The sequence below is a fragment of the Rhipicephalus microplus genome, chromosome 9 (assembly GCF_043290135.1).
Source record: "Rhipicephalus microplus isolate Deutch F79 chromosome 9, USDA_Rmic, whole genome shotgun sequence".
Lineage (NCBI taxonomy): Eukaryota > Metazoa > Arthropoda > Arachnida > Ixodida > Ixodidae > Rhipicephalus > Rhipicephalus microplus.
In genome coordinates, this window is record NC_134708.1 from 9,110,113 (window position 1) to 9,133,260 (window position 23,148).

General features: G+C 39.6%; 1 protein-coding gene across 2 annotated transcripts in view; it reads left to right on the forward strand.

Moving 5' to 3' along the window:
- The window catches only part of LOC119163441 (uncharacterized), a 28,682-nt gene extending 5,598 nt beyond the window's left edge, over positions 1 to 23,084 (forward strand). For both annotated transcript variants that reach the window (XM_075873079.1, XM_037415434.2), the window contains exons 7-20: positions 1,111 to 1,207; positions 3,480 to 3,547; positions 4,089 to 4,164; positions 5,674 to 5,779; positions 6,930 to 7,032; positions 10,958 to 11,102; positions 11,584 to 11,646; positions 13,852 to 14,034; positions 15,264 to 15,329; positions 15,768 to 15,845; positions 17,492 to 17,563; positions 18,560 to 18,625; positions 20,246 to 20,419; positions 21,491 to 23,084. In XM_075873079.1, coding sequence (XP_075729194.1) covers positions 1,111 to 1,207; positions 3,480 to 3,547; positions 4,089 to 4,164; positions 5,674 to 5,779; positions 6,930 to 7,032; positions 10,958 to 11,102; positions 11,584 to 11,646; positions 13,852 to 14,034; positions 15,264 to 15,329; positions 15,768 to 15,845; positions 17,492 to 17,563; positions 18,560 to 18,625; positions 20,246 to 20,419; positions 21,491 to 21,673 — 1,480 coding nt within the window. In that variant the 3' untranslated portion in view covers positions 21,674 to 23,084. The remainder of the gene's footprint in view (positions 1 to 1,110; positions 1,208 to 3,479; positions 3,548 to 4,088; positions 4,165 to 5,673; positions 5,780 to 6,929; positions 7,033 to 10,957; positions 11,103 to 11,583; positions 11,647 to 13,851; positions 14,035 to 15,263; positions 15,330 to 15,767; positions 15,846 to 17,491; positions 17,564 to 18,559; positions 18,626 to 20,245; positions 20,420 to 21,490) is intronic.
- The last annotated feature ends 64 nt before the right edge of the window (positions 23,085 to 23,148 follow it).

Here is a 23,148-nt window from a genome sequence, read left to right on the forward strand (position 1 = left end):
GAAATTGGGTGCACAAAAAAGGGGCAGCAGTGATATAGCAGGACTACCCCACCTGTACGATAGAACTGCGATGACATATATGTTGTGTATCGGTCATGACAACCTACTTAGGCATGCATTCTGTTATGCATGTTATCTGCTATGACGTATAAAAATCTGCTTTTTTTAACTCATCAACATTATGCACAGAACTGCCAGTCATTTGCATATGCCAACAAAAGTATATATAGTATACGCAAATGCTTGCCTTGCTTGAAACTACGTGTATTGTGTGAGATCTCTGAGTTATGGCTGTATGAACGCAGCCTCATTTTGCAAGATCACATTAGACAAATAAACTTGTATTGTTATTGTATTCAGTACACTTCTTGCTTCAACAATTAAACTCAGTGTGTATTGCTTAGAGAGGTTGCCAAACTGCATTTTATTTGTTCTCAAGCCACATTACAGTACATATGATATATTTTCACATTGAAGAAAAATTATTTGTGGTTGAATGTCTTGCATTATTATTAAAAAAAGGTTTCAGAGAAAACAAGCAGTTTTGTTAAAAGGCTAGGCTATCACATGCTGTGCTTGTCGAGCAAGTTGTGAGTGAAACACAGCAACAGCTCTTGCCTTGAAAATGAATGTACTGCCACGTTCCATTCCCCAAGCTTTTGTTATCGTCCCAAAACACCACACGAAACTGCAGGCGCGGTTTGCGCTGAGAGCGGTCTTTTGCAGTACGTAGACCGTGACCATGACACATGAAGTGTATTCATTTATGCGCAGATGTTTAGAGCATTCCTTTTAGCATGGAGGTACTATTTGAAAAATTTGTTTATGCATACCGCAAACAGTGTGAAAGAAATTTTCCACGAAGATGTGAATTTGTCGCAAATTGAAAACAGGTTGTAAATGCGGAAAAAACAGCATTTCTATAGAATAGGTCGCTTGATTTGGTAGTTAAACGAGCTAACAAAGGAATTAAAAACTTATCCCATTTTTATTCGTCCCTGTTGTTTCTTTAGTTCTGCAGACGAAGTGTGCTAATAATAAAGTAGGCTGAATTGATTGCATTGTCTTTGGATTTGCTCTGATTGAGATGTTGATGCCTTCCCATTTTAGGGATGAAGAAAAAAAGGAGAAAGAGAAGGAGAGTGGATTTCGATCGATGCAGAGGAAGTTCCTGAAATCAGTGAAGGCACGACTTACGGTTGCTCAGGTGTGTAGTTCATTGAGCATGCTTTTGACGTGCCTCAAACTTACAGAGGTTAATCTTACATTGAGGAATGTAGTGCATGATACAATGATGACCTTTTTTTATTTGTCGACAACACACTTGGAAGTTTTGATTCCAGACCATATTTGGGAAAATGGGAAAATCTCCCTGTTCATACAGCAGGTGCTTGATGTATGTTTCATGCATCAGGGGCAATGCTACGTAAGCTAATGAGACTTCGTGCAGTTGATGTATTTGCACTAAAAAATTGTTCAATGATTTTCCCGGCATTGCCATTATTATTATTATTATTATTATTATTATTATTATTATTATTATTATTATTATTATTATCATCATCATCATCATCATCATCATCATTTTTAGGCTGAGTAACAAATGAAGATGTGTTATGCCATACAAACAAACAAAACACGTTATTTACATGGTTTTCAATAGGTTGTTTTGTACTGCTTAGCATCTTTGTTTTCATGTCATGGCCTCCGTGATTAATTCCAGTAACGTACAGTCAGAGCCACTCGCAGAGGCCATGCTTATGAAAAACCAAGCACGAGATGCTTGGACTTGTACCTTCTGCTGACGGAACTTTTTGCATAATGTGCGAAACGGAGTATAAAGCTAAAAGCTAAATGGTTGTTCAGCTTGCATGAGAAATAAAAAAGAAATCATGGAGTAAGGTTGTAATATAGATGCCAATACAGCTGACCTGGATTTTGGAGAGAAAAAAAGGCTTGTGCTTTTCTTTGATTTCTCATTGAAATGTCTCTAGCTTTGTTCTAGCATCAAATATGCTATTTTATTTGACCTACTGTTAGCTGTTGGTTAAGGGCCAAAACAGATCCCAGTTGTGAAGAAAAAAAATCATTGATTGAAGCAGAATAATAATGCTATATTTAGTTATTTTTTTATTTAGGATGTACAGAGTTGACATAATCTTGTATTAAGCTTCTTGGTTTATAAATGTGAATCTGCACGAAAATTTGAACTGAACATATGGGAAAGACCATATCTGCGTTTTTTCAGTTCTGCTTGCTTACTGTAAAATCCTATGCTTTGTCAGCTTTGCAAAGGGATATTTATTTGCCGAAATGGTGCTCATGACATGATGTGCTGTATAAAGAAGCGGTCTCAACTTTTGTAATATTTAGTGCATAAATTGTTAGTATAACGCATAAAATGTACAGACCCAAAAGTACGCCTTACAGTTGAAAGACAGGGGTTTCAAGACCACCTGTTAGAACATACATACAAAAAAATAAGTAGGCAATCATTTTAATGAAAAGACTATTTGTTAGAGGAAGATAAAATGGAGAAAAGCAGCTGCAAGGCCTGAAGCAGACATTGAAGTCTGTTCAGTGGAGGGGGAGAACAAAAACGTTTTAAAGCTCTGAAAGTTTTATAACCATTAAAGCATAGCCATTACCTTTGTTCTTTTACCCTTTATGATCATGAGTTGGCGTTTTTGCATATGCACCATCTTTCCAAGTTTAATCTTCTAATTGGCTTGTTTTTCATTTCAATGTTTGCATAGTAATTATTTTTAGTCGAGCATACATGTTACAACTTACCGGGCTATGGTTCACTATTATGAAATGTTGATGCTGTACGTGCATGCAATGACTTCCTGTAACCTACTGTCAGGTTGTCTTGCTTTTTTGCTCGAGTCGCATGCTTTGTCTTACCGTAATGCATGAAAATATGCATTCTTTCTAACGTAAACTGTCACATAGGTATTTATGCTGTCAATGCAAGAGTATTTAGTATCTGTATGGAGCTGCCTTTGAAGCCTTCCAGTTCTTAATGGTGAAATGCATTCCTATTCAAACTGTACAACGTGTTTGTGTCATGCCGCCGGCATATTTAATTGTTTTGCCTAACGTAGGGTGTTTATGTTTACTTTTTTGAATGCTTGCCACTTCAGCTTTGATCCTGGAAAACTTTTTGTGTGTCACTGAAAACGATCTCTCGTATGTCGTTTGAGTGAGCATGTTGTGTTTAAACAAGACACCTTAATAAGTTGTTGTTTTTGACACCCTAATTAGTTTATTCCAAATCTCTCAATGTCCCATCGAATGCCTAATTGCTTCTACTTCTATTGACTGAACTGTTGTTGCCATTGCCCAGAAACTTCGTATGTGAAGCTGTGGGCATGTTTGCAGTGTGCTTTGCTTTGGCTCAGCACAATTCCTCGAACATTTTTTGTAATTTTTCGCTGTGCTGATAATAAGTCATCAGTGTGGTCTGTCTTGCCTAGGTTGTTGCAGGGGTCAAGGCTCAGGGAGAGCTCACATTTGATTTTGTGGCATTCATAATTCTTGCAGGGTGAGAACATTTTTCATTGTATTACTAATTGGTTGTCACACTTCACTCAGGCCTGCCTTGTTTGCATATGCGGTCATTCTAATTAGTATTCTCAAATAACGGAACAGCTTCGAAGACCTTTGGTGGGAAATGATGAATGCATACCGAATCGCCCAAATTTCAGTTCTTAACTCTTGCATTGTTTAGAATAACATGATGCTGGGCTAGATAATATGCATTCATGTTAAAACACTGGGCATGCAAATGTGGATGTTGTAATAATGACGTAGAGACACGACAAACAGCTCATCATCAAGTACCACCCTGTAGTGCTTTTCACCCACAACACTTGTCTATCTGACACTGTATGTCGTCCTATGAGAGACTTACCATGCTGTTCAAGCTTATTTCGTCATAGACTCCACTGGTATAGAGCTTGTGTAAATACACAAGGATTAATTATTATTAATTAGATAGGTTTTACATATTTTAATATGCACTAAGAGGGCAAAAGTTGATCTATTCAAGTTTTCGTGAGCTTGATCCTTTTTTTTTCCCGCAGTATGATTGCTGCTCTTGGCCTGATGGATAACAACGTAGTCTCAATAATAGCTGCTATGCTGGTGTCACCCCTTATGGTAAGTTAAATTGCGAATGATTATCCCATTTTGTAAGTTGTGAACTGGTAGTAGTTTCTTATAATTTTTGTTCCTCACTTTTCCATTTATTCATCTGCAGTCTCATTTCACTTCCAAGCAATTGCCTTTTCATTTCAATTTTATTTAGTTTATTTAGCAGAAAAAACATTCAATTACAGTAACATGGAACATGTACAACAGAAAATATCCAGTTTTTACAGGTTATGTTATAAAAGCTCTTACATGGTGCAATTCGCTTGGTTTCTGAGTGACAGCGTTGTTCTCACTTTCGAAGTTGTACGTTGAAGAATGTGTAAGTGCAGGTCAGCTCTAGTTTCTTCATTATAATGCAATAATTTAGATAGCTTAGGGCAGGTGTTGGCATAGAGTGAAGTCAAATGGAGCAAAGCCACTTTTTAAGTTCAGTGTACTCCATGACCATATCAAGACGAGGTCAGAGGGCTGATGTTGCTTGGAGGAACTCGTTACGGAAATGCAGTGTACTTACTTAAAAGGACATTAGAGAGAAAAGTGTCTTTCTCTTATTTGCGAATTGCCCTTTCACAATATCAAAATCACCCCTTGTGCCACGAAAAGATGCTTTGTCCTCTGCGGGGGCCAAGCTAGGACTCAACCAGGCGCTTAGTCAGGAGGGTGCCCTTGGGGCCTGTGTTGCCCAGCATTTGGAGGGCATTTCACTAGAAATAATTAATGAAAATAGGTGTTTTTCAAGGCCTCTAACAAGTGCACCCCCGTCCCTGCCCTGAAAAAATGTTCCTGGCATCAGGCCTGGACTCAAGGTATAAGCTTCAGATAATTTCATAAGGCCATTGTCACCGAAATACAAAGAATACGCTTTTGGATTCGTGACGTCATGTGCAGATATTGCGGCATGAAATTTAAAAATCGGACCTTCATTTTCTTATCGATTATTGAAGCTATGATGTTGAAATTAATGACGTTTGAGTTTTCAGAGTAAGGTCTAAACTAATGATAGATTTACCATCGCAAAAAGGACAAAATACTTAACAGACACACAGCACTGTGCGTACGTGTTCCTTAAGTGTTTTGTATTTTTGTGCCGATGAATACATTCTAATTATAAATCAGCTCACTGAAGTAGCAGTTTTAACTAAACCAATTCATTGTTTCACTTTAGTTTCCCCATGTATTGAATGGTTCTCTAGTGTGGCCGAAAAAATTCCTAGCCAATGTACACTTGTAGATATGTGTAGATTCATACGTAAGAAGAAAGGTGCCTAGCAGGGGCGTAGCCAGGGGGCGGCACATCGGGCCCGTGCCCCTCCCCTTTTTCTTGAAATTTCTTTTTGCTGTGGCATAGACAGCAAAAAATGACCATTTCAAAGTGGCATCACCTCTGAAATGAAGGTGTGCACCCCCACCCCCCCCCCCCCCCCCCCTAAGAAAAAAAATTTCTGGCTACGCCTCTGGTGCCTGGGTTAGTCCTGCCTTGTTTGGTGTTCTCATATATTGCATGATCTCCCCAAGGGTCCCATAATGGCAATCACATTTGGCATCATAGTTCGTGACACGGCTCTCACCAAACTTGGCTTGAAGACAGAGCTTATAGGCCTGTTCATCTGCCTGTTCTTTGGTGAGTGGCAGCATGCCTCTTATTGATCTGTTCTCTGAAACGAGGTATCAAAACTAGGTTCTGTAGATTTTGCATTGCTTTCTCACAATATCAGTCTGCTATGTATTGTATTTATTTAATGTGTTCCCTATCTGGAGCTGTGCACATGTTGAAAATTCCTTGATTAATATAGCCCAATGAATCGAGCCATTTATTGAAATAGCAAGGTGAAATAACAAAAGCGTATAGACGTGATTATAAATGCTGCTATAGATATTTATTCCCATCTGAAGTTTTATCTCAGGGACTTTACATCAAGAACTAAGCCAAAGAATTAGAGGTGACAATTAAATAAACACAAAGAATAAAAAAGAACTCAAGACCAAAAACACTAAACTTAGCACTATGCTTAGCACTCCAAGTTATAACTGAGGATACTTTTGGTGAGATTTCATTGTGGACTCATAACGCAGAACAGGATGCACATTGAACTTCAGAAGACTTTATAGCCCAATCAACCATATAAAGATGTGCGCACGCATTGCTGTTTTTCTTAACAGTTAAGGGACCATTACATACTGTTGAGAAAACTAATCTCTTTATCTCGAAGGGATAGTGAGGCCGTGCTGATGCAGGCGTTGCCTCTTTGCCTTATGTAATAAGCCTCTATTACTTCTCTCTCCGTATTTTCTTTTGCTCTTATCCCCATTTATGAGCTAGTGCCAACCATAGCTCATACCAGTACTGCTGGAACCCCAAGTTACTCCACCACTTAAAGAATCCTAATTTTCTTCTTGGTTGTCGTACAACTTTAAAATGTAATTTCAAATTCATGCTTGGATATAGTGTAAAAATGTTTCATGAGACTTATAGTAGCACAGAGTGGGTTCTATTAGTATGAATTGTTTCTACCTCTATTGCCTAAATTGAATTCGAGTTCATTCAGCCACATGACAAGTACATGAAGATACATTGTATACATGGTTTAGTAAAAAGGAAAAAAAAATCTGCATGTCACAGCTTGTGAATACCGAACTAAGGAATGCCAAACAAAGCTTGGCGTTTTTTCTGTCTCTTGTTTCTTCTTGTTTCTGACCTGGTGCCACGTCTTTCAAGTAGCAAGTATATACCATTTTACTTGAGAAAAAAACACTGCATTTAATGCATGCAGGCTTCTTCTTTGGCCTTCTGAATGCCTTCTGGGGTGACATACCGCCTTACGAAGGCACCAGCTGGAGTCCGTCACGGTGGCCGAACCCCGAGATGAGTTCTAGGTATGACAACCTGTGTATTTCGTGACACTGTGTGATTAGCAGACAGCCTAAGACCAAGGCCGGCTACTGGGCTAGTTGGTATGGTAATATGGCTAAAGCAACCGAAACAGCACAAACAAAGAATGACATTGTGAAGTTTGTTTAGTCAACAATTTTGTTTCTCTTGCCTTTTTGCAAGTTGGGAGGTTTTCTGTGTGGCAACAACTGTGCAGTTTGTTTGAGTTTGCCCTCTTGTTATGATTGTTTCTATAAAGTTTTTAGTTGCGAGTAAGCACTCATTGTGTGTCTTTCTTTGTGTTGTTTGAGCTGATTTAACCTTAATACAGTGAACTCCCACTTAAGTGAACTTCGAAACAATGAACTAGTTCACCAAATTGAATATTGACCAGAATACAGAACAGCATTGGGCACATCATATTTAAGTAGAAAGTGCGAAATGCTATTCATTTCGAAAGTAATTCTGTAATGTTCATTTGAACTGGTACTATTAAAGTGCAAGAAAAGGCAAAGCTGTCCAGAGAGTCCAAGTTTTTATGCGTGGCCTCTGGCACAGCTTGTAACTGTGACATGGTGTAATGAGTGAAGTGCGCATTTTGAAAAATTGCCCGAACCTGATGATGAAGCACATTGGAAGATGAGGAAGATGACAGCAGCAACTACAGATGCCAGCTCCATTGGCAAAAATTACCAAAGACGACCACGTGAAAATTCGGCACGTTGGCACATGGAACGCTCACTAGGCCAATGAACAACTCTCACAGGGAGACCAAACCGAACGGCAAAGTTGCAGAACAAAAGAGCGACGTGGCCGAGACGTGGTGGAGTGTGGGTGTCCAGGGTTGGAGAATGGCGGCCAGCAAAGTATCCGTACAACGGCAGATGCGGGCTCCCACCTGAACCCATACTCCACCTTCTTCCGAGCCTCTGGCGTAGACTGAACTCACGTTCCTCATCGTCTGGCGTTGGCCAGGTATGACCAGCACCTCCTCTGTCAACTACCATCTTCGGCTGGCGAAAGCGGACAGGACATCTGGCCGTTGACCCTAAGTCGTCAAGTGTGTCCAGCTGCACCATTGCAATATTGCCAATGGTTAAGCATTGCCATCGCCTCATCTGCCTAGGACGCCTGTGCGAGCTGCTTCACCGACATTGGTCGCGCCTCTCATCACAAATGGTGTCACTTTGTTTAACTTTCATGCATTTGTCCCATGTTGCCAAGTAGCTATAAGTTGCTCATGTAGCATATATTGTGTGAGCTTAGGTTGCTGTATTTATTATTTTTTCATCTTGTGAGTATATTTAGTTCTGTGTGTGCATGTTTACAAATGGTCTCGTTTGTTCTCGATGACGTTAACGTTATCGGTTTATCTTTACAAACATGTACAAGAGCTTGCTCATTAAATAACCTCGGGACACATGGTCTCTGTGATGCTATCTCTGTGACACTGTCTTTGTGACGCGGTCTCGCAACTTTTATATTGATATGAAGTATCACTACCAGGAAAAACAAGGGAAGCGCGGGTAGAGAAGGAAGACGACATTGCCTCCACTGCAATCCCCCTGAGTGGGTACGAGCCATGGCGATGGAGATCATCATCATTATACTGTGATCGCGGACTCAGGGCCCATTAAAAACCCCCATTAAGTTACCTTACCTTGTGTAACAATATATATGCTGCAGCCTTCAAGTTTCAAGTTTTGTTTGTTTCAGTTATTGGCTAGAGATACAGGATTTGAACTTCCTTCAGTGATTAAAACTTCCTCGTCCCACTTTTCTTCTTTCGGCTCCAGATGAACACTGAAAACAAGTTCCAAATCTGATAGTTCTACACAGGTAACAAGCTCACTGCCACACTGCACATTGTGTCCAAACGAAGTGCTACTGTCTACATTCAGCTGCATTGCTGCAGAGCAAAAACTTCGTTCATTCGATTTTAAAGATGAGCTGGGATTCGTGGATCTAGTTTCTTCAGCACAAATATTCACTATTTAGGGAATTTGCTTAGTTGGAAGTTATCTTTTTTACATTGTATGCATAGTGAAACCACCAGGAATTTTCTAAATATATGTTTTTATAAAATATTCATTAAACCGACGGTAGTACAAGCGAGGGTTCATTGCAATATCAAAATGCCCATGACCTATGGGCAGACCAGATGGCTGGTACTGAGAAACCCTTCATCAGCGTTTGTTATAAGAAACACATATTATAGGCTTCAGCTATGATTGTCTGTTGTTGGTATCAAAATTTTGTTATCAAAGACAAAAAGATAATTCATCTTGACCAAGATGCACAGTTGTTGTTCGCATGAAAACTGATAGTAATCCCAGATATCATCCTAGATTAACAAGCTTCCTCCAAGTTACTTCACTTCAATGTTTTTAACTTGGGGAGGCATGTTACAGTTGTAAAATTGAAGTCTGCCATTGCCCATAACCATCATTCACTGGCATTTTGAGAAAGATAGAGTAGTAAACACATGTCAGGAAGTTGTATTGTTGTGCTGCATTTTTTCTGCAATACGAGAACATCATTTTTTTTTAAATTCAAATCTGTATTTTATAATGATGAGAGCCAATAACTGGTGGGACATAAAGCATGCAAACAAGACATAGCAAATGACTTTCATAACCTTGACAAATTAATTTCAATATTTAAAAGCTGTTCTGACATGCTAGACACCCTAGCAGTCAAGCAAATTATGTCACTGTTTACATTTATAGTATACATTTTTTTCTTGTTCATAGCTATTCGAACATTGAACTCGAAAGTATTGAACTTGAAGGGGATCACACAGTAGGTATATACAGTAGACTCGTAACAATCCAATCCAAACTTTGATGATTCATACTTTTGGTTAACTCAAACAAAATTCAATTTTTGGTTTGCCCTTTATTCTTTCTATGTATTTAAAGCCTCTTTAATTAAACACTGTCATTCGGTCAATTCATACCTTTTACAGTTTCATACTGGAAAATATCTGCTGCTTTTACACTACTATTTGAAAATTTGCATGCTTATATAATTTAACAATTTAGAAAAAAAATAAGCGTCTCGGGTCTTCACGAAAAAAGGTTTTGCGAGTAAAAAAATTTTTTAATGCAGCACACTCATGGTAAACAGTGATGCTTCTCAAATGGTATTGAGAGCTTTGTGCTGAAGGCATATATACCAAAGAGGCAGTTGGAAATTCACGATTTATTTAAAAGGTCTGATCAGCAGTAAATGCCAAATAAACTTGGGGACCTTACACCTCTGCTTTCTGTTCATTGGGTGCAGTTAGGGTTTAAAAATGATTTAAAAAATTTAGAATGTGATTTAAGAGGTCCCTTTGAGTTTGAATTAATGAGAGTTGACTATGAGAGATATAGACCCCAGAAAGTATGCCTCACTGTATGACAGTTGCTTCAGTTTATAGATGCTTCACCAAATTATGCTGCTGTACTGCACTTAAACTTATGTGTAAAACCAAGTTTTTCATTATGAACACCTAATAATGAGACCAATTAGTACACAAGCCATCTATATAGAGAGAATGAAACATTTATTACATTTTTTTGCATGAGTAGATGAAACGAATCTTCATTTTACCTTTGTTTCATGCACTTGCTTTCAACTTTTATGGTTTTTTTTTTCACATGTTTTAAAGCAGTGCAGTTTCATCTACGCAAATATTTGCAATTACTCGAGTAGCGACTGCGGTACTGTTACAAGAAGCACACTTGCATAGGTGCGGTGCATGGTACGATAAATCAAAGGTGGCGGTGAACATTTTTTATTAATACATAACACAGTGACACGCTTTCGAATAAGGTTTTGAAGATGAGTTTATGACTGCTCTGTACTGACCATATTTCAAGGTCACCGGAATTGATAAACACAAGTTACACTGTACTACAGTATATTTACTATTTTATCTCGTAGGGGTCATTGGAGAAGTCTTTGGGTAGGATCCCTGGTGGCCCTGCCGTCAGGTGGTGGCGTTGCCATGGCGATTCTGGGTGGAAATTCTGCATGCCTGGTGGGAGTAGCCATATCTGCCTCTCTCCTGCCACCAATCATCAACAGCGTCAGTATTTGTTCTGCCTAATTGTAATATAGGGAAGTTGTACTGTGATCACAATAATCATCCTCCTTAAGTGTATATATAATCATCATCACTGTGAGTGTCATCTTGTTCTGAGTGTTACTGAACACTAAGATTGGATCAAAGAGCGCCATGCGCACGACTGTCATGGAAAAGTAGATGAGGTGTTGAAATAACAACCACTGGTTTACTGATAGGAAATTTGCAATATACACAAGCTTTGTGCTGAAGACAAACAAACGTGCAGTAGTTGGGCAGAGATACAAAAGAAGTCGACACATCACTTGCGTCTGCGTGTGACGTGATGACTTTAGTGCCATGAATGGAGTCGCATGTTGGAATTTTTCGTAAACAGCAGCTTTAGGTAAGCCATGGTGAACATCATCTTGCAGAAAATCTGAATTTGTGTTTTCTTCGGTCAGCATTGTTTTCTTCTACTAATGGCTCTTGTGCTTTCCTTCAGGGAATCCTGTGGTCGTTGTCTTTAGTAAAGGTGTTCAAGTCACTGACACAAGATCCCATTGAGGTGAGCTTTATCATTCCACCGCAGTACCTCCAAATTGAATACAGCTCCACCTTCACTTCATCTTATCTTCCCAATGTGCCAAGCAGTCAGCCACCCAAACATGTGTTACTTGATATGAGAGCGTAGCACATTCCCTGACCGTTGTGTCAAGCACTGTGGCTTGGTGGATGATCAGGAGTATTAGATCTGATTCCGAGTGAAACATTGTGGCGCTGTTAAGACACCCTTTGCCTTCACTAGTGAAGCTCATCATCTACCTCCGTAGTGTAGCTTTGGTTTGCTTCACACATGTGTAATCATTATAGTGATAAAACTGCAATTTCACAGCATTGACATCTTGTGACACTATGTGCTGCCAATGTACACACGACTATGATCGCAGTTTCATTCTGTGCCCTTTCACCCGCTGGCATAGACATACCAGTAGTGAAGAATGTTGTGATGCATATCGCTTATTGTGCATTGTGATAAAACAAAACAGAGCGTTGCTAACAGTGTTTCTTCCTTCGTGACATGTGTTTCATATATTACCTGCTCGTGTCATTCCTATCCTAAAGAAAGGCGATCCATCATTAGTTCAAAACTACCGCCCCATATCACTAACCTCCTCTTGTTGTAAACTTTTAGAACACATTATTGCTAACGAAATCACTAGGTTTCTTGATGATCGAGCTATTTTAACTCCTATGCAGCATGGATTTAGGAAGGGCCTCTCCACTGTAACCCAATTAACTACTGTAATTCACAGTCTCGCTAGCGTTGTCGACAAATCAGGACAAACTGACATCATATTTCTGGATTTTAGGAAGGCGTTTGATCTCGTGTCACACGCGAAACTAATCGAAAAACTTGTTCATCTGGACGTTCCCTCATACCTAGTAAATTGGATTTCTGCTTACCTCACTAACCGTAGGCAATTTGTTGCAATTGATAATTGCTGTTCGAGTGACCTTGCGGTTACTTCTGGAGTTCCCCAAGGAAGTGTTCTTGGACCTTTATTGTTTAATATATACATTAATGACATAGTTGATTCTATTACTGAACCTGTACAGATAAAATTATTCGCTGATGACTGCTTACTGTTTAATGAAATTACCTGCCAGCAAGACCAAATCACCCTAAACTCTAACCTTCAAAAAATTTTAACATGGTGCGAACGCTGGGACATGCAGCTTAATATTGATAAAACAGTATTTATGAAAATCACCAAAAAAATTAATAAACTTTCGTTTACGTATAATCTTGCATCCATGCCTCTTACAGAGGTTGATGAATATAAGTACCTGGGTGTCATCATAACTAATAATCTCAGTTGGAACTCCCACATCTCTCACCTTTGCGACTCAGCCTTCAAAAAACTCTGCTACCTCAGACACAAATTAAAACATGCTCCTCCCGAGACCCGTCTAACCGCTTATACCTCTCTTGTCCGTCCTAAGCTTGAATATGCAGCTATCGTATGGGATCCTTACACTAAAACTAACATCGATGCGCTAGAAAGGATCCAACGTAAAGCAGTAAGATTCATCTTCTCCAAATATCGCACCAGTGACTCTCCAAGTGACCTAATGGCCCAACACAACATTCAGTCCTTGCAACTAAGAAGAAAAATTCACAGGCTTAAATTTCTATTCTTACTGTATAAAAATAAATTGTCTCTTTCTCCTGAACCTTACATAAAGCCTCTCACTGCTCGCCGAACAAGACATCGCCACTCTGCCACATTAACGCCTTACAATACCAGAACCAACATCTTTAAGTATTCCTTTTTTCCTCGAACAGTAGCCGACTGGAACAGCCTACCTCTTAGTACACTCAGCAACACCGACTCTATCGCATCCATTTCATCTTAGATCTAGCCCTTCCTCTTTCAATACAGTGATCCAGTATTTTACTAACTCCTTTGTACATTGATTAGATAGTTCTGTATTGTTTATCTTCTCATATTGTATATTATTTTTCTTTGTATCACATTTCTTTTAGTGCTCATTTACTTGTTAGTAGATTCACTTTGTTGTTGCTTTGTATAGATCCTACTTGTATATATTCTTGATATTTGCAGACTTTGTACTTTTGTTCGTACTTTTCCCCTCCTGCCTGGGCCTATTAAGGCCTGCAGTGTTCCTAAATAAATAAATAAATAAATATCAGGCCAAAGCTTTCTGTTGATTTGAACAGCTGCTTTTCACTGTATTGGATGTTTAGGTCAATGTCACGGGAACTACCCTGACAGTGCCCCCCGCCTTCATAGCACCAGTGGGCTACAGTCCTTACTACTTTGACAAGTACAGCATGCACAAGGAGTGTGCGCTGCTTGGAGTCATCTCCTTCTGCCTCACAGTGGTCAACATCCTCTGCATCATTCTTGCAGGCACCCTTGTCCTCAAGGTAAAAAATCTCCACCATAGCAAACTGGACAAGCTGGTGTTGATGCACATAGATAAACCCTAACTCATTCCTGGTTATTGACGAGTTGCATGAATCAGTTTAGCACTACTTGTTATCAACCTTGTATTGGTATAAAATTTAGTGGGTATAAAAAAGCATACAAAACAACATTAAATAAGAACAGGAAAGAAAGAGCCTTTTTGGCGATTTCATCTCTGCGGTCTGATGCTCTTTTCTATTGTGCTCTTAATTCTGTTATTTTGCATCACAGTACACAGTGGGAAAAGTTATGGGAGTATATTGTGTACAGCACTTTAGGCACGTGCTTTATTGTTTCATCTGTATCACTGGACACAGGTTTTCTTTTTTTTTTAGTCTTGGTTCTAACAAGCTATTGTAATCAGTAATCTCACGTCATGTGATGGTGTCATAGATGTCATTTTGACTATCTTGCACATTATCGAATACGTTATTGTAGGATTGCATATAAGATGAAAAGTGGTTGTAATTTCAGTTTACTTTCAGCTACAAATGTAAACTGCTGCATTCACTCTTTTCTTCGGTGCCAGGTCTTTCCTCAAGTAGTAGTACACTATCTTACATAGCTCTTACAATATTGTTGCATTTGCTTTATTTTGCAATATTGATTGTAGTGCATCTAATTTTTATGTCTAATGCCATGTTATCTAGTTTCCCGAGCATTGTAAAATATATCTATTGGCACAGATACCTTGGCAATGACAATTTTACAAATGTTGGCATGCTAAAAGATAATATGAGGAACAATTTTACAATTACAGTGTGCCTGCAAAAGTGATCAATTAAAGGAGGTTTAGTAAAGGTTTGTTAATCAATTCACATGACACTATGATTTGTAATCAATCAATCAATCAACCAGCTATTCATTTCAGACAAGTGTATGCCTAAGATACTAGGGCAAAAGGCAGATGTCCTTTGCCTGATGGGACCCCAGCACCCGAAAGCACCACTCAGAGCATGGTCAAAGAAATACAATAAAACACACCAATAATACATGTTTGCACACAACAATACGTAATACAGTAATGTTTGCATCCTCAAGTAATCTGCCTGAAAAGGCTGTATTGCACAATATTCTCCATTCATTTCTTTATAGATAATCAAACTAAAATGAACAAATGCCTCATGCTTTATCCAGCTTGTTCAATCGCAGCAACGTCGAACTTTGTAGAATTTCTTGTTTGTCACAGATCAAGGAGATTGCCCCGGCTAAAAGCCTGCAAGGCACAAGACGGTTTTGGAAGCATGATATTAAGGTAAGCCAAGTGTATCATTGCTGCGCAACTTACTTTCTTAATCTCAACATGATTTCATTAGAATGCGCTATTTATCTTCTACAGTTAAGGACATTTGCCATGATTCATAGACATCATCTTGTATTCATCTTTAACCAAAAGCCTCTATTCAGTGCGTCTTTTGCGATTTGTGTGTTGTCAATCACCACGGGTAACTAGTGTTAGCATTACCAAGGTCATGGAGGTGGAAACGCTCTAGCTCAAAAATTTCAACAAGTATAGTATTTCAGTGTATATTTGAAAGGAATCAGTTAATATGATAATAAGTCAGTTTTTTAGCAGCAAGAAGTTCAGTGCTGTACAAAAAAAAAGCTCAACATTTTATTTGTTGATTTATTTAATAATACTAGGTGTGCCATGGAAGTCACATGTAAATGTGGTTCTTATATCTTTTTACAGGTCGCCAGAGACTACAACAAGACCTTGGGAGGTGCAGCAGCGAGCAGCATGGGCAAGAAACTTCTTGAAGAGTGGAAGGTGAATTCTGAGATTACAAGCTGTATTGTTAATTTGATATAACATATGTGGGCTTCTGGTAGTAAGTTTAGCTTTCATCAAAAGGAAGGACTGTGCGAAAAGCACAGCACACAATAGAGAGAGATCAAGATACCTGCGCAATATCCCATTGCGCTGGTGTCAACATCTCTGTCTATTGTGTGTTGTGTTTTATTGTGCAATCCTTTCTCTTTTTTTTAAAGAATGCATCAACTAGCCCTAAACGCGTGCTACTTAGCTTAACTGTATGTTTATTGCTCCTTTACTCATTTATCACGACAGCATTGTTTCGCATAAGTACTTGTGTCGGTATCGGTGTTGTTGGCTGTGAGTGAAAAATCTAGCAAGCTACAAATAAAATGAATTATAAAAATGTTCGGTTTGAACGAAAACCGAATCCAGGTCTTCTGCATGGCAGGCTGATGTTCTACTACAGAACCATGCCATGGCTTGAAATTGCCTCCGAAAACACACTACATGAATGTCATGTAGTGGGGGGGGAGTCTTCTTAAGACATGTAATATTGTGTGACAGAAGCATAGAATCATGCACTGTAGAATCATGTGTCAGCTACGTGATGAGCAGGTGTTCGAAAGGCCCACTCTTTGCTAAGAGCTCAGCCGTATTTAATTATAATCATCATCAGCAAAAGCATCAACAAAGTGAGCAGCTTCGTAGGTTTGCGTGTTGCTTTACAAACACATAGTGGACCCATCGCTGATTTGCAAAAGGAAGAATTATCGTGTAGTGGGCACTTCGCAACTGTACTTGCAGTACGCATTCTAGGATAGTTTCAAATGGCCAATATTACGCGCACAGACGTTTGTTTACTTGAGGCATGGCTGAGGCATCCACGGAAAACCGAAGCCAGGTTATAAATTGAATGCCGGGTTAGCAATCGAGTGGCAAAGCCAGGTTAACAATTTAACATGGGGCTCGATTACACTGTTACATTCCACTCTTGATGGTAAAGCTCAAGCCACCATCAAGTTCTTTTTTTTTTAATACACTTCACTGCATCATATAGGTGCTTTGCTCTGAAGCTTGCTAAGGCAAATTTTTCAATACAATGCGTAAATAAAACGCTTGCTTCATAAGCGATCCATGTACTGAGACATACATGTTACCTTTTTTTTCTGCATGACATGTGATACAGTTCTGACTTTCATTAAGCTCTGAATTATTGGAGTGATAGACACACATGACCAGTGGCATCGCCAATTTAAACCCCCCTTCGCTCCCAAAGTTTTTCAATTTTGCTTGTGTATATACACTCAAACCTCATTGTAACGAGCTTGCATCTTACACAAAATTAACTTTGCTATAACCGAAGATTCGTTATAAAGGTATATTCCTAACACTACATTTATTAGAAGGCTATTCTTTATTTCCTTCTATACAACCACTATTTTGTTATATCCGGGTTATATCGAGGTTTAAGTGTATACACGCACACATACAAACACACGCAGGAACATAAACAAAGTATGGTCAACCCCCCCTTTTCGAAAAGTTTTCTGGCTGTGCCCGTGCATATGACAACCTACCATGCTTGTTCATTCTCGTTCATGTGTCATTTGTGCTTTGTAGCTCATCATTCAAGTCAGCTTGCTCTGTGCGCTTTGCAGAAACTGGATCCAAAGAATGGAGACCCCGCCGCGGCCAGCAGAAATCTACAAGACCTGCAGAGTATGATAGAGGTTTGTTGCCCAAATATTTTTTTAGATTTATGCATTGCTTCTAGCTTACCAAAATAACTACACTTAAATCTAGATATAATGAACTAGGATATAATGAAATATTGGTAATAACAAAGTAAATGAAAATTGGTGGCGAGATGGCATGACGTTTTCGCATGCGACATGCTCTCAAGGTAGCTGCCTCCATGAAGCACCGCCCCTATGGTCCCATGGAGCAAGTTCTTTCCTGCGCGCGCTTATCAAACTCGTAATTTGGAAGAAGACGGAGGTAATTTCGCATGCGGCCACGGTCGCATTTATGAAAGGGGCGTGCTGCTGGCACACGACGCAGGAAGAACTGTGACAGTTGTTAGTCTGCGCTCATCCTATGCGTGCTAATTTGTGCGTGCTTTCTGCTTGAGGTGTGCGCTGCAAGTTTCAAGCTGATTGCCGTTCCTAACGTAGCTTTGCAATTTGTTGCTGTTTCTGTAACAATGCTTAAGAAATGCTCGACTAACTCTGTAAAGACACGTTTCACTTTCATCTTATACAGGCTCCTATATAGGGGGACCAGCCACGTTTGTTTTATTTTCCACTGATGGATAAAACTGCCAATGACAAATTGCCCGGACCATTGTCAGCGCATTGTCTTGATGTATTTGAAAAGATATCTGCATTATTTCGTGGTATCAAAAAAGACGCATTTATGATAGAAGACAGGGTGTGCAAACACAGACACAAGAGACAAAGGAAGACTCCACGGACGTCATTATCAACTATTGCATTTCTTGACTTGTTTTTACTTGCCTTTGCTTTTCTCTTGGTTAAGAAAGGCACATCATTGTACTTGATGTGCCTGCTCAGTGTTGATGAAAGGCAAGCACAAATGCTCCCTCTCACACGCCACTCATCTTATGGTCTGTGTGGCTTTTCAGAGGCTTTTTATAAGATTACAAAACACTTGCCTATTTCCAGTACAAGTGCCAGTAAAATATGCTTGTTCCTTTGTGGCGACAGGAGGCTGAGGACGATGACGTGTACCAGACAGTCGTGCAGCAAATGGCCAATCATCCCCCACCACTGGTAAGGCGGAACCGTGGGATGGTTCTAGACATGGCTGCTCACTGAGTGTGCTAGTTTTAGAATCAACTGCCCTCATCGGTGATCTTTTCCCTTTTCCACTCCATGCTCTGAAACGGTTAGTTTCTCTTTCCACATCGCTCTGCTGAAGAGCTACCGTAAAATCGATTGAGCGAGCCTGGTCTAAGAGTTGTTCATGCAAATGAGCATGGACGACTCTTATGCCAGCCTTGAAGTGAAAAAGTTATGCAGTTCCAGCTATTTGTATCGGATTTCCAGCTGATAAAACGTGTGTAGATGTATCAATAAAAGACATGAAAAACTCTGTAGGAGAGTACATTCATGCTGCTAACGAAGAACCTTACCTGATAAAATGTACTTGGTTGATTGGTTTTTAATAGGCTTGTGTGAATCTTGAAATTCAGGTTTTAAGTGACTTCAAAGCAAAGAATGATTCTGGTCAAGTAATTTCGAATTGAATTTGAGTAGCATATATTGCATATTATGAAGAAAAATGGGCATACTAGTCATGACCTAACAAACCTGTACAGTACTTTTTGAAAATTAAACAAGGCCTGTGCAAATGCCATTCTTTTTGGCTCAATTGAAGTAGAAGCAACTTTGAATAGTAGCAGGTTTTGACTTTCAGTGAAATGCTAGTTATAACCCATATAATGGGTTAAGCTTCAAAATTCATGATAATTTGGGCATACAAGCCGGTATAACAAGATTTTCAACTTAAAAAGAAAAGAAATTGTGAATCGATTCCAGGGTAATAGATTCACTTAACCTTCAAGTAAAGCTTCGCTGCAGTGGGAACTTATTTTGGGCAGGTGTTCTATGGCTTAGCGCTTCTTTATTGGAACAAACAAATCATCTTTACAATTCATTACATTTAGATATGTGCTTTCACGGCTTAGCGCCCCTCTACTGCAGTGAAAGCACCTTTGCAGGACATCGGATTAATGTTGGTTTGTCTAGATATTTGTTAATTCAAAATTTTCTGCAATTTAATTTTTAACCAAAGCGATTTCAGTCACAGCAACATTCGTGCAAACATTCATAGCGTGCTAATATTCGCACAAGCTTAGTTGTTAAGGTTCAGCCTCCCGAAGCGACTGTAATTTTGTGCTGTGAGAGACACTGTAGCGGAGGGCTCTGGATAATTTTGACCATCTAGGGTTTTTAAATGTGCCCTGACATTTACATTAAATATAGATTCTTTGGGCAAAATTCTGAGATCACTCTTTGAGTGACAAGACCTGCCAATGAGATCCGGTGCAGTGATTTTTTAGCACGTATAAACCAATGAAGCCAAAGAGTATGAATAGTGTGTCACCTTTTAGTTGGCCTGTACTGACAAAGTTACACTAATAGTTAAGATTGAATGACCAATTAATTTGATTGATTGAGTGATTGATTCATTCATTGATCAATCATGGTACACTGGTGACAAGCATGGTTAAGAGTGTAGTGACTTTAATCAATAGCAAATATTGATTGATTGATCAAACGATTGATCATGGTACGCAGTCTGATAATAGGTATAGTCACGAGTGCTGTGGAATAACAATTTTTGGCAAAAGCTATGCAGGGTTTTTCATCAGCATTGCATATACGCAGAACATGGTGCGCTACCTGTCTAGAGCACTGTCCACACCCGAGCAAAAGGAGCACCCCAGCGGAGGGCGCATGAGTGTCTGGGAACTGGAGAGCTTGCTCGGTGCGGAGCCTTCGTCTTCACAAACGAAGCCCAGGGTCACCTTCAAGCTCAAACGTAGCAAGTCGGAGACCACGGTGCGGCCAAGTTGTTTTCTATCACCAAAAACTTGTTCATTTGGCATTTAACCTCAGAGCGTGTCGTGTTCGTGTCCCTTTTCTCATGTTTAGATTGTGCCGTGCTGTTACCCAATAGGAAATTTTCCCATGAAGTCCTTCTAAGTTTAAATAAATAACCAAGTTTGGTGAATATGTAGAGTACACTTCTGAAAGAGCAGTTGACTTTACAGGATATAACATGTGATTAAAATTTTATCAAACTATTTACCAGCAACTGCAAAATCGGATCTGCTTGCAGTCAATGGTTGAACTTGCAAGTTTACATCTTTCTGTTGTGTGTTGGCCATGACTATGCTTGCTAGTGCGAGTGCTTTTGCTTTTAAATGTTGCTCAATTTAGACAACTCAATATCTGTTGAGAGCTATACGCACTGCTATTAGCTCTCTGTTTGAATGCAATCGGAAATATCCTTGTTAGATAAAACCTAATGAAGGTAAAGAAGCCATAGGGCACATTATCTGTAGCTTTTTTACTGCGATGTAGTATGGCCTAAATGAACGTCAACTAAAGGGGATGAAAAAGCGGCTGGCTGTCTGTGGGAACCCAAGTGATGACTTTCGATTGACAGTGAACTCTTAGCGAACAATAATCTTTGAAACCAAGTTGCTGCTTAAATAGAACTGCCTCTAATATGTCTGGTTTCGTACTTGAATTTCACACCCTCATCTCTCAGTAAATAGAAATGAAACACACTTACCTGGTCTGTTCAGGTTAAATTTAATGAGAGCCTCTTGTACATGCCCAGTGCTCTACCAATTCAACTACAACAGTAGTCTTTCCTCCATTCACTTTATTAGATATTTCTGGGCATTTAGTTGTGAAGGCGTCAGCCAGTGCCTCTTATGACCATGGTCAATTGCTGTCATAAATAATGTAATAATTAATGCCATAATTATTGCACCAAAGCTGAAAATTGCAAAAACTGTCCCCTGTGCTGTTTTGGGCTAAATTGTCTCTTGATTTCGTCAGGTTGTGGAAATATCAGGTGGACCTGTTGTTTCTAATGCCACTTTTCATTTGCACTCGTAGGAAGCAGATTCCTCACCAAGTCGTGGTAAACAGCCGGGCCGCAAGAGGGCTGGCTTCTTCCCATTTCGTCGAGTGTCCCGCTTCCAAGTGTCAAAGGTGGACGAAAGTGCCGAGCGGCCAGTACCCCTGCTGAGCAAGATGAGGAGACTCTACCACAGCACGGAATCGGAGTCACCTACGTGATCACAGTCACACAAGCACATTGCGCAACGTGTGATCTACAACCACTAAGTGAGCCTTACTTGATGTTGTCTCGCCACATGCCGTCAGTGCATTGTTGGCCGAGTGTTTGCTGTTCTGGTCACCAAAATCTTAGAGCTCATGTGTTGTCAAGCTATGTTACCCTGCCATTCACCTCCTTGCCATGTTTTTATAACATTTTTTGATTCTAAATTAGCCTGATCTCACACACACAGTGGTGCTTGTTTGCATGATGCAGAAAGCTGGGCATTTTGTAATTTATACAATTGTCACACAATGTCTGCGATCAAGCATGGAACCAGTCACAATCGCTCACTTGCATGAGGCACAGGAAACCCCCAATGATGTTGAAAAATTAGTACTGAATTGGTCTTAATCACAATCAACTGTGATTATGTGACAGCACCCAAGGTGATTCTAGTGTTTCAAGAAGAAAAAATTGCCGTAGAGATGAGGAAAAAAATATGGTGCAGTATGATGCTGTTCTTGAACTAATCTTACTAAGTCAATAGCTACAGTAAAACAGATAGCTGGGTGAGTTTGTATGTATCCATTATATAACTTTTTTCGTGCATGTTAAAAAAGTTTTATCAATAACTACACCCTAGAAAGCCAAACAGATTTGGAAAGATTTAAAAATGTAATGATCTTATAATTTTAGCGCACCCTAAGAGTACCTACCCTGGAAAAGTAAATTTTCACTAGGGCTTAAATTTTGGCTGTGTCCTCAGCAAGCATATTTACATGCAAAAAGCCATGATCATAGGATCACACTATAGTTGTACATACTGCTGGAAAAAATTGTGCAGGTATAAATAGGGGCATTCATGCAGCTTTATGCATCACTGTGCGTCATGTTCAAACAGTCATTTTACATGTATGATTTGATTGTATAACTTTTATTTGAGACTGTATTACTGTTTTTTTATTAATTTCTGATTTTTTGTTCTTTAGAACAGTGTCTTAAAGGGGTACCGACACAAAAATTTTGGTCTCGCTTTTTTGCTGCAATGTGTTGCTGGGGTAATCATAACACGCACATCCTTTGCTGCAGTGTGCCACAGATAATTAATTGCAGGCTCCTCATTGCCAACCAGTTTCAGTTTCGGTTTGAGAGATCTCCAAAAAACGCCAGGCCTGCATGGAACGTGCATCACCGTCACAGCGAAAGTTTGAAGAATGGCCATTTTAGAGCCCTTTTTAAAGGGCCAGTCAACAGGCTTTTTTTTTACATTCCCCCAAACAAGCTCGCACACCCTTCCTACGCCTGACCAACCTCCTTCCACGCGCAGCAACGTCAATTCGGCGATCGGCGACGTTTAATTCATTACTGTTTGTGAGACCTGGTTTAGACGAAGCGACGAGCTGCGTGCTACGTCACGTCGCCGATAACCGAGTTGACGTAAATGCGCATGGAAGGAGGTTGGTCACGCATAGGAAAAATGCGCCAGCTCATT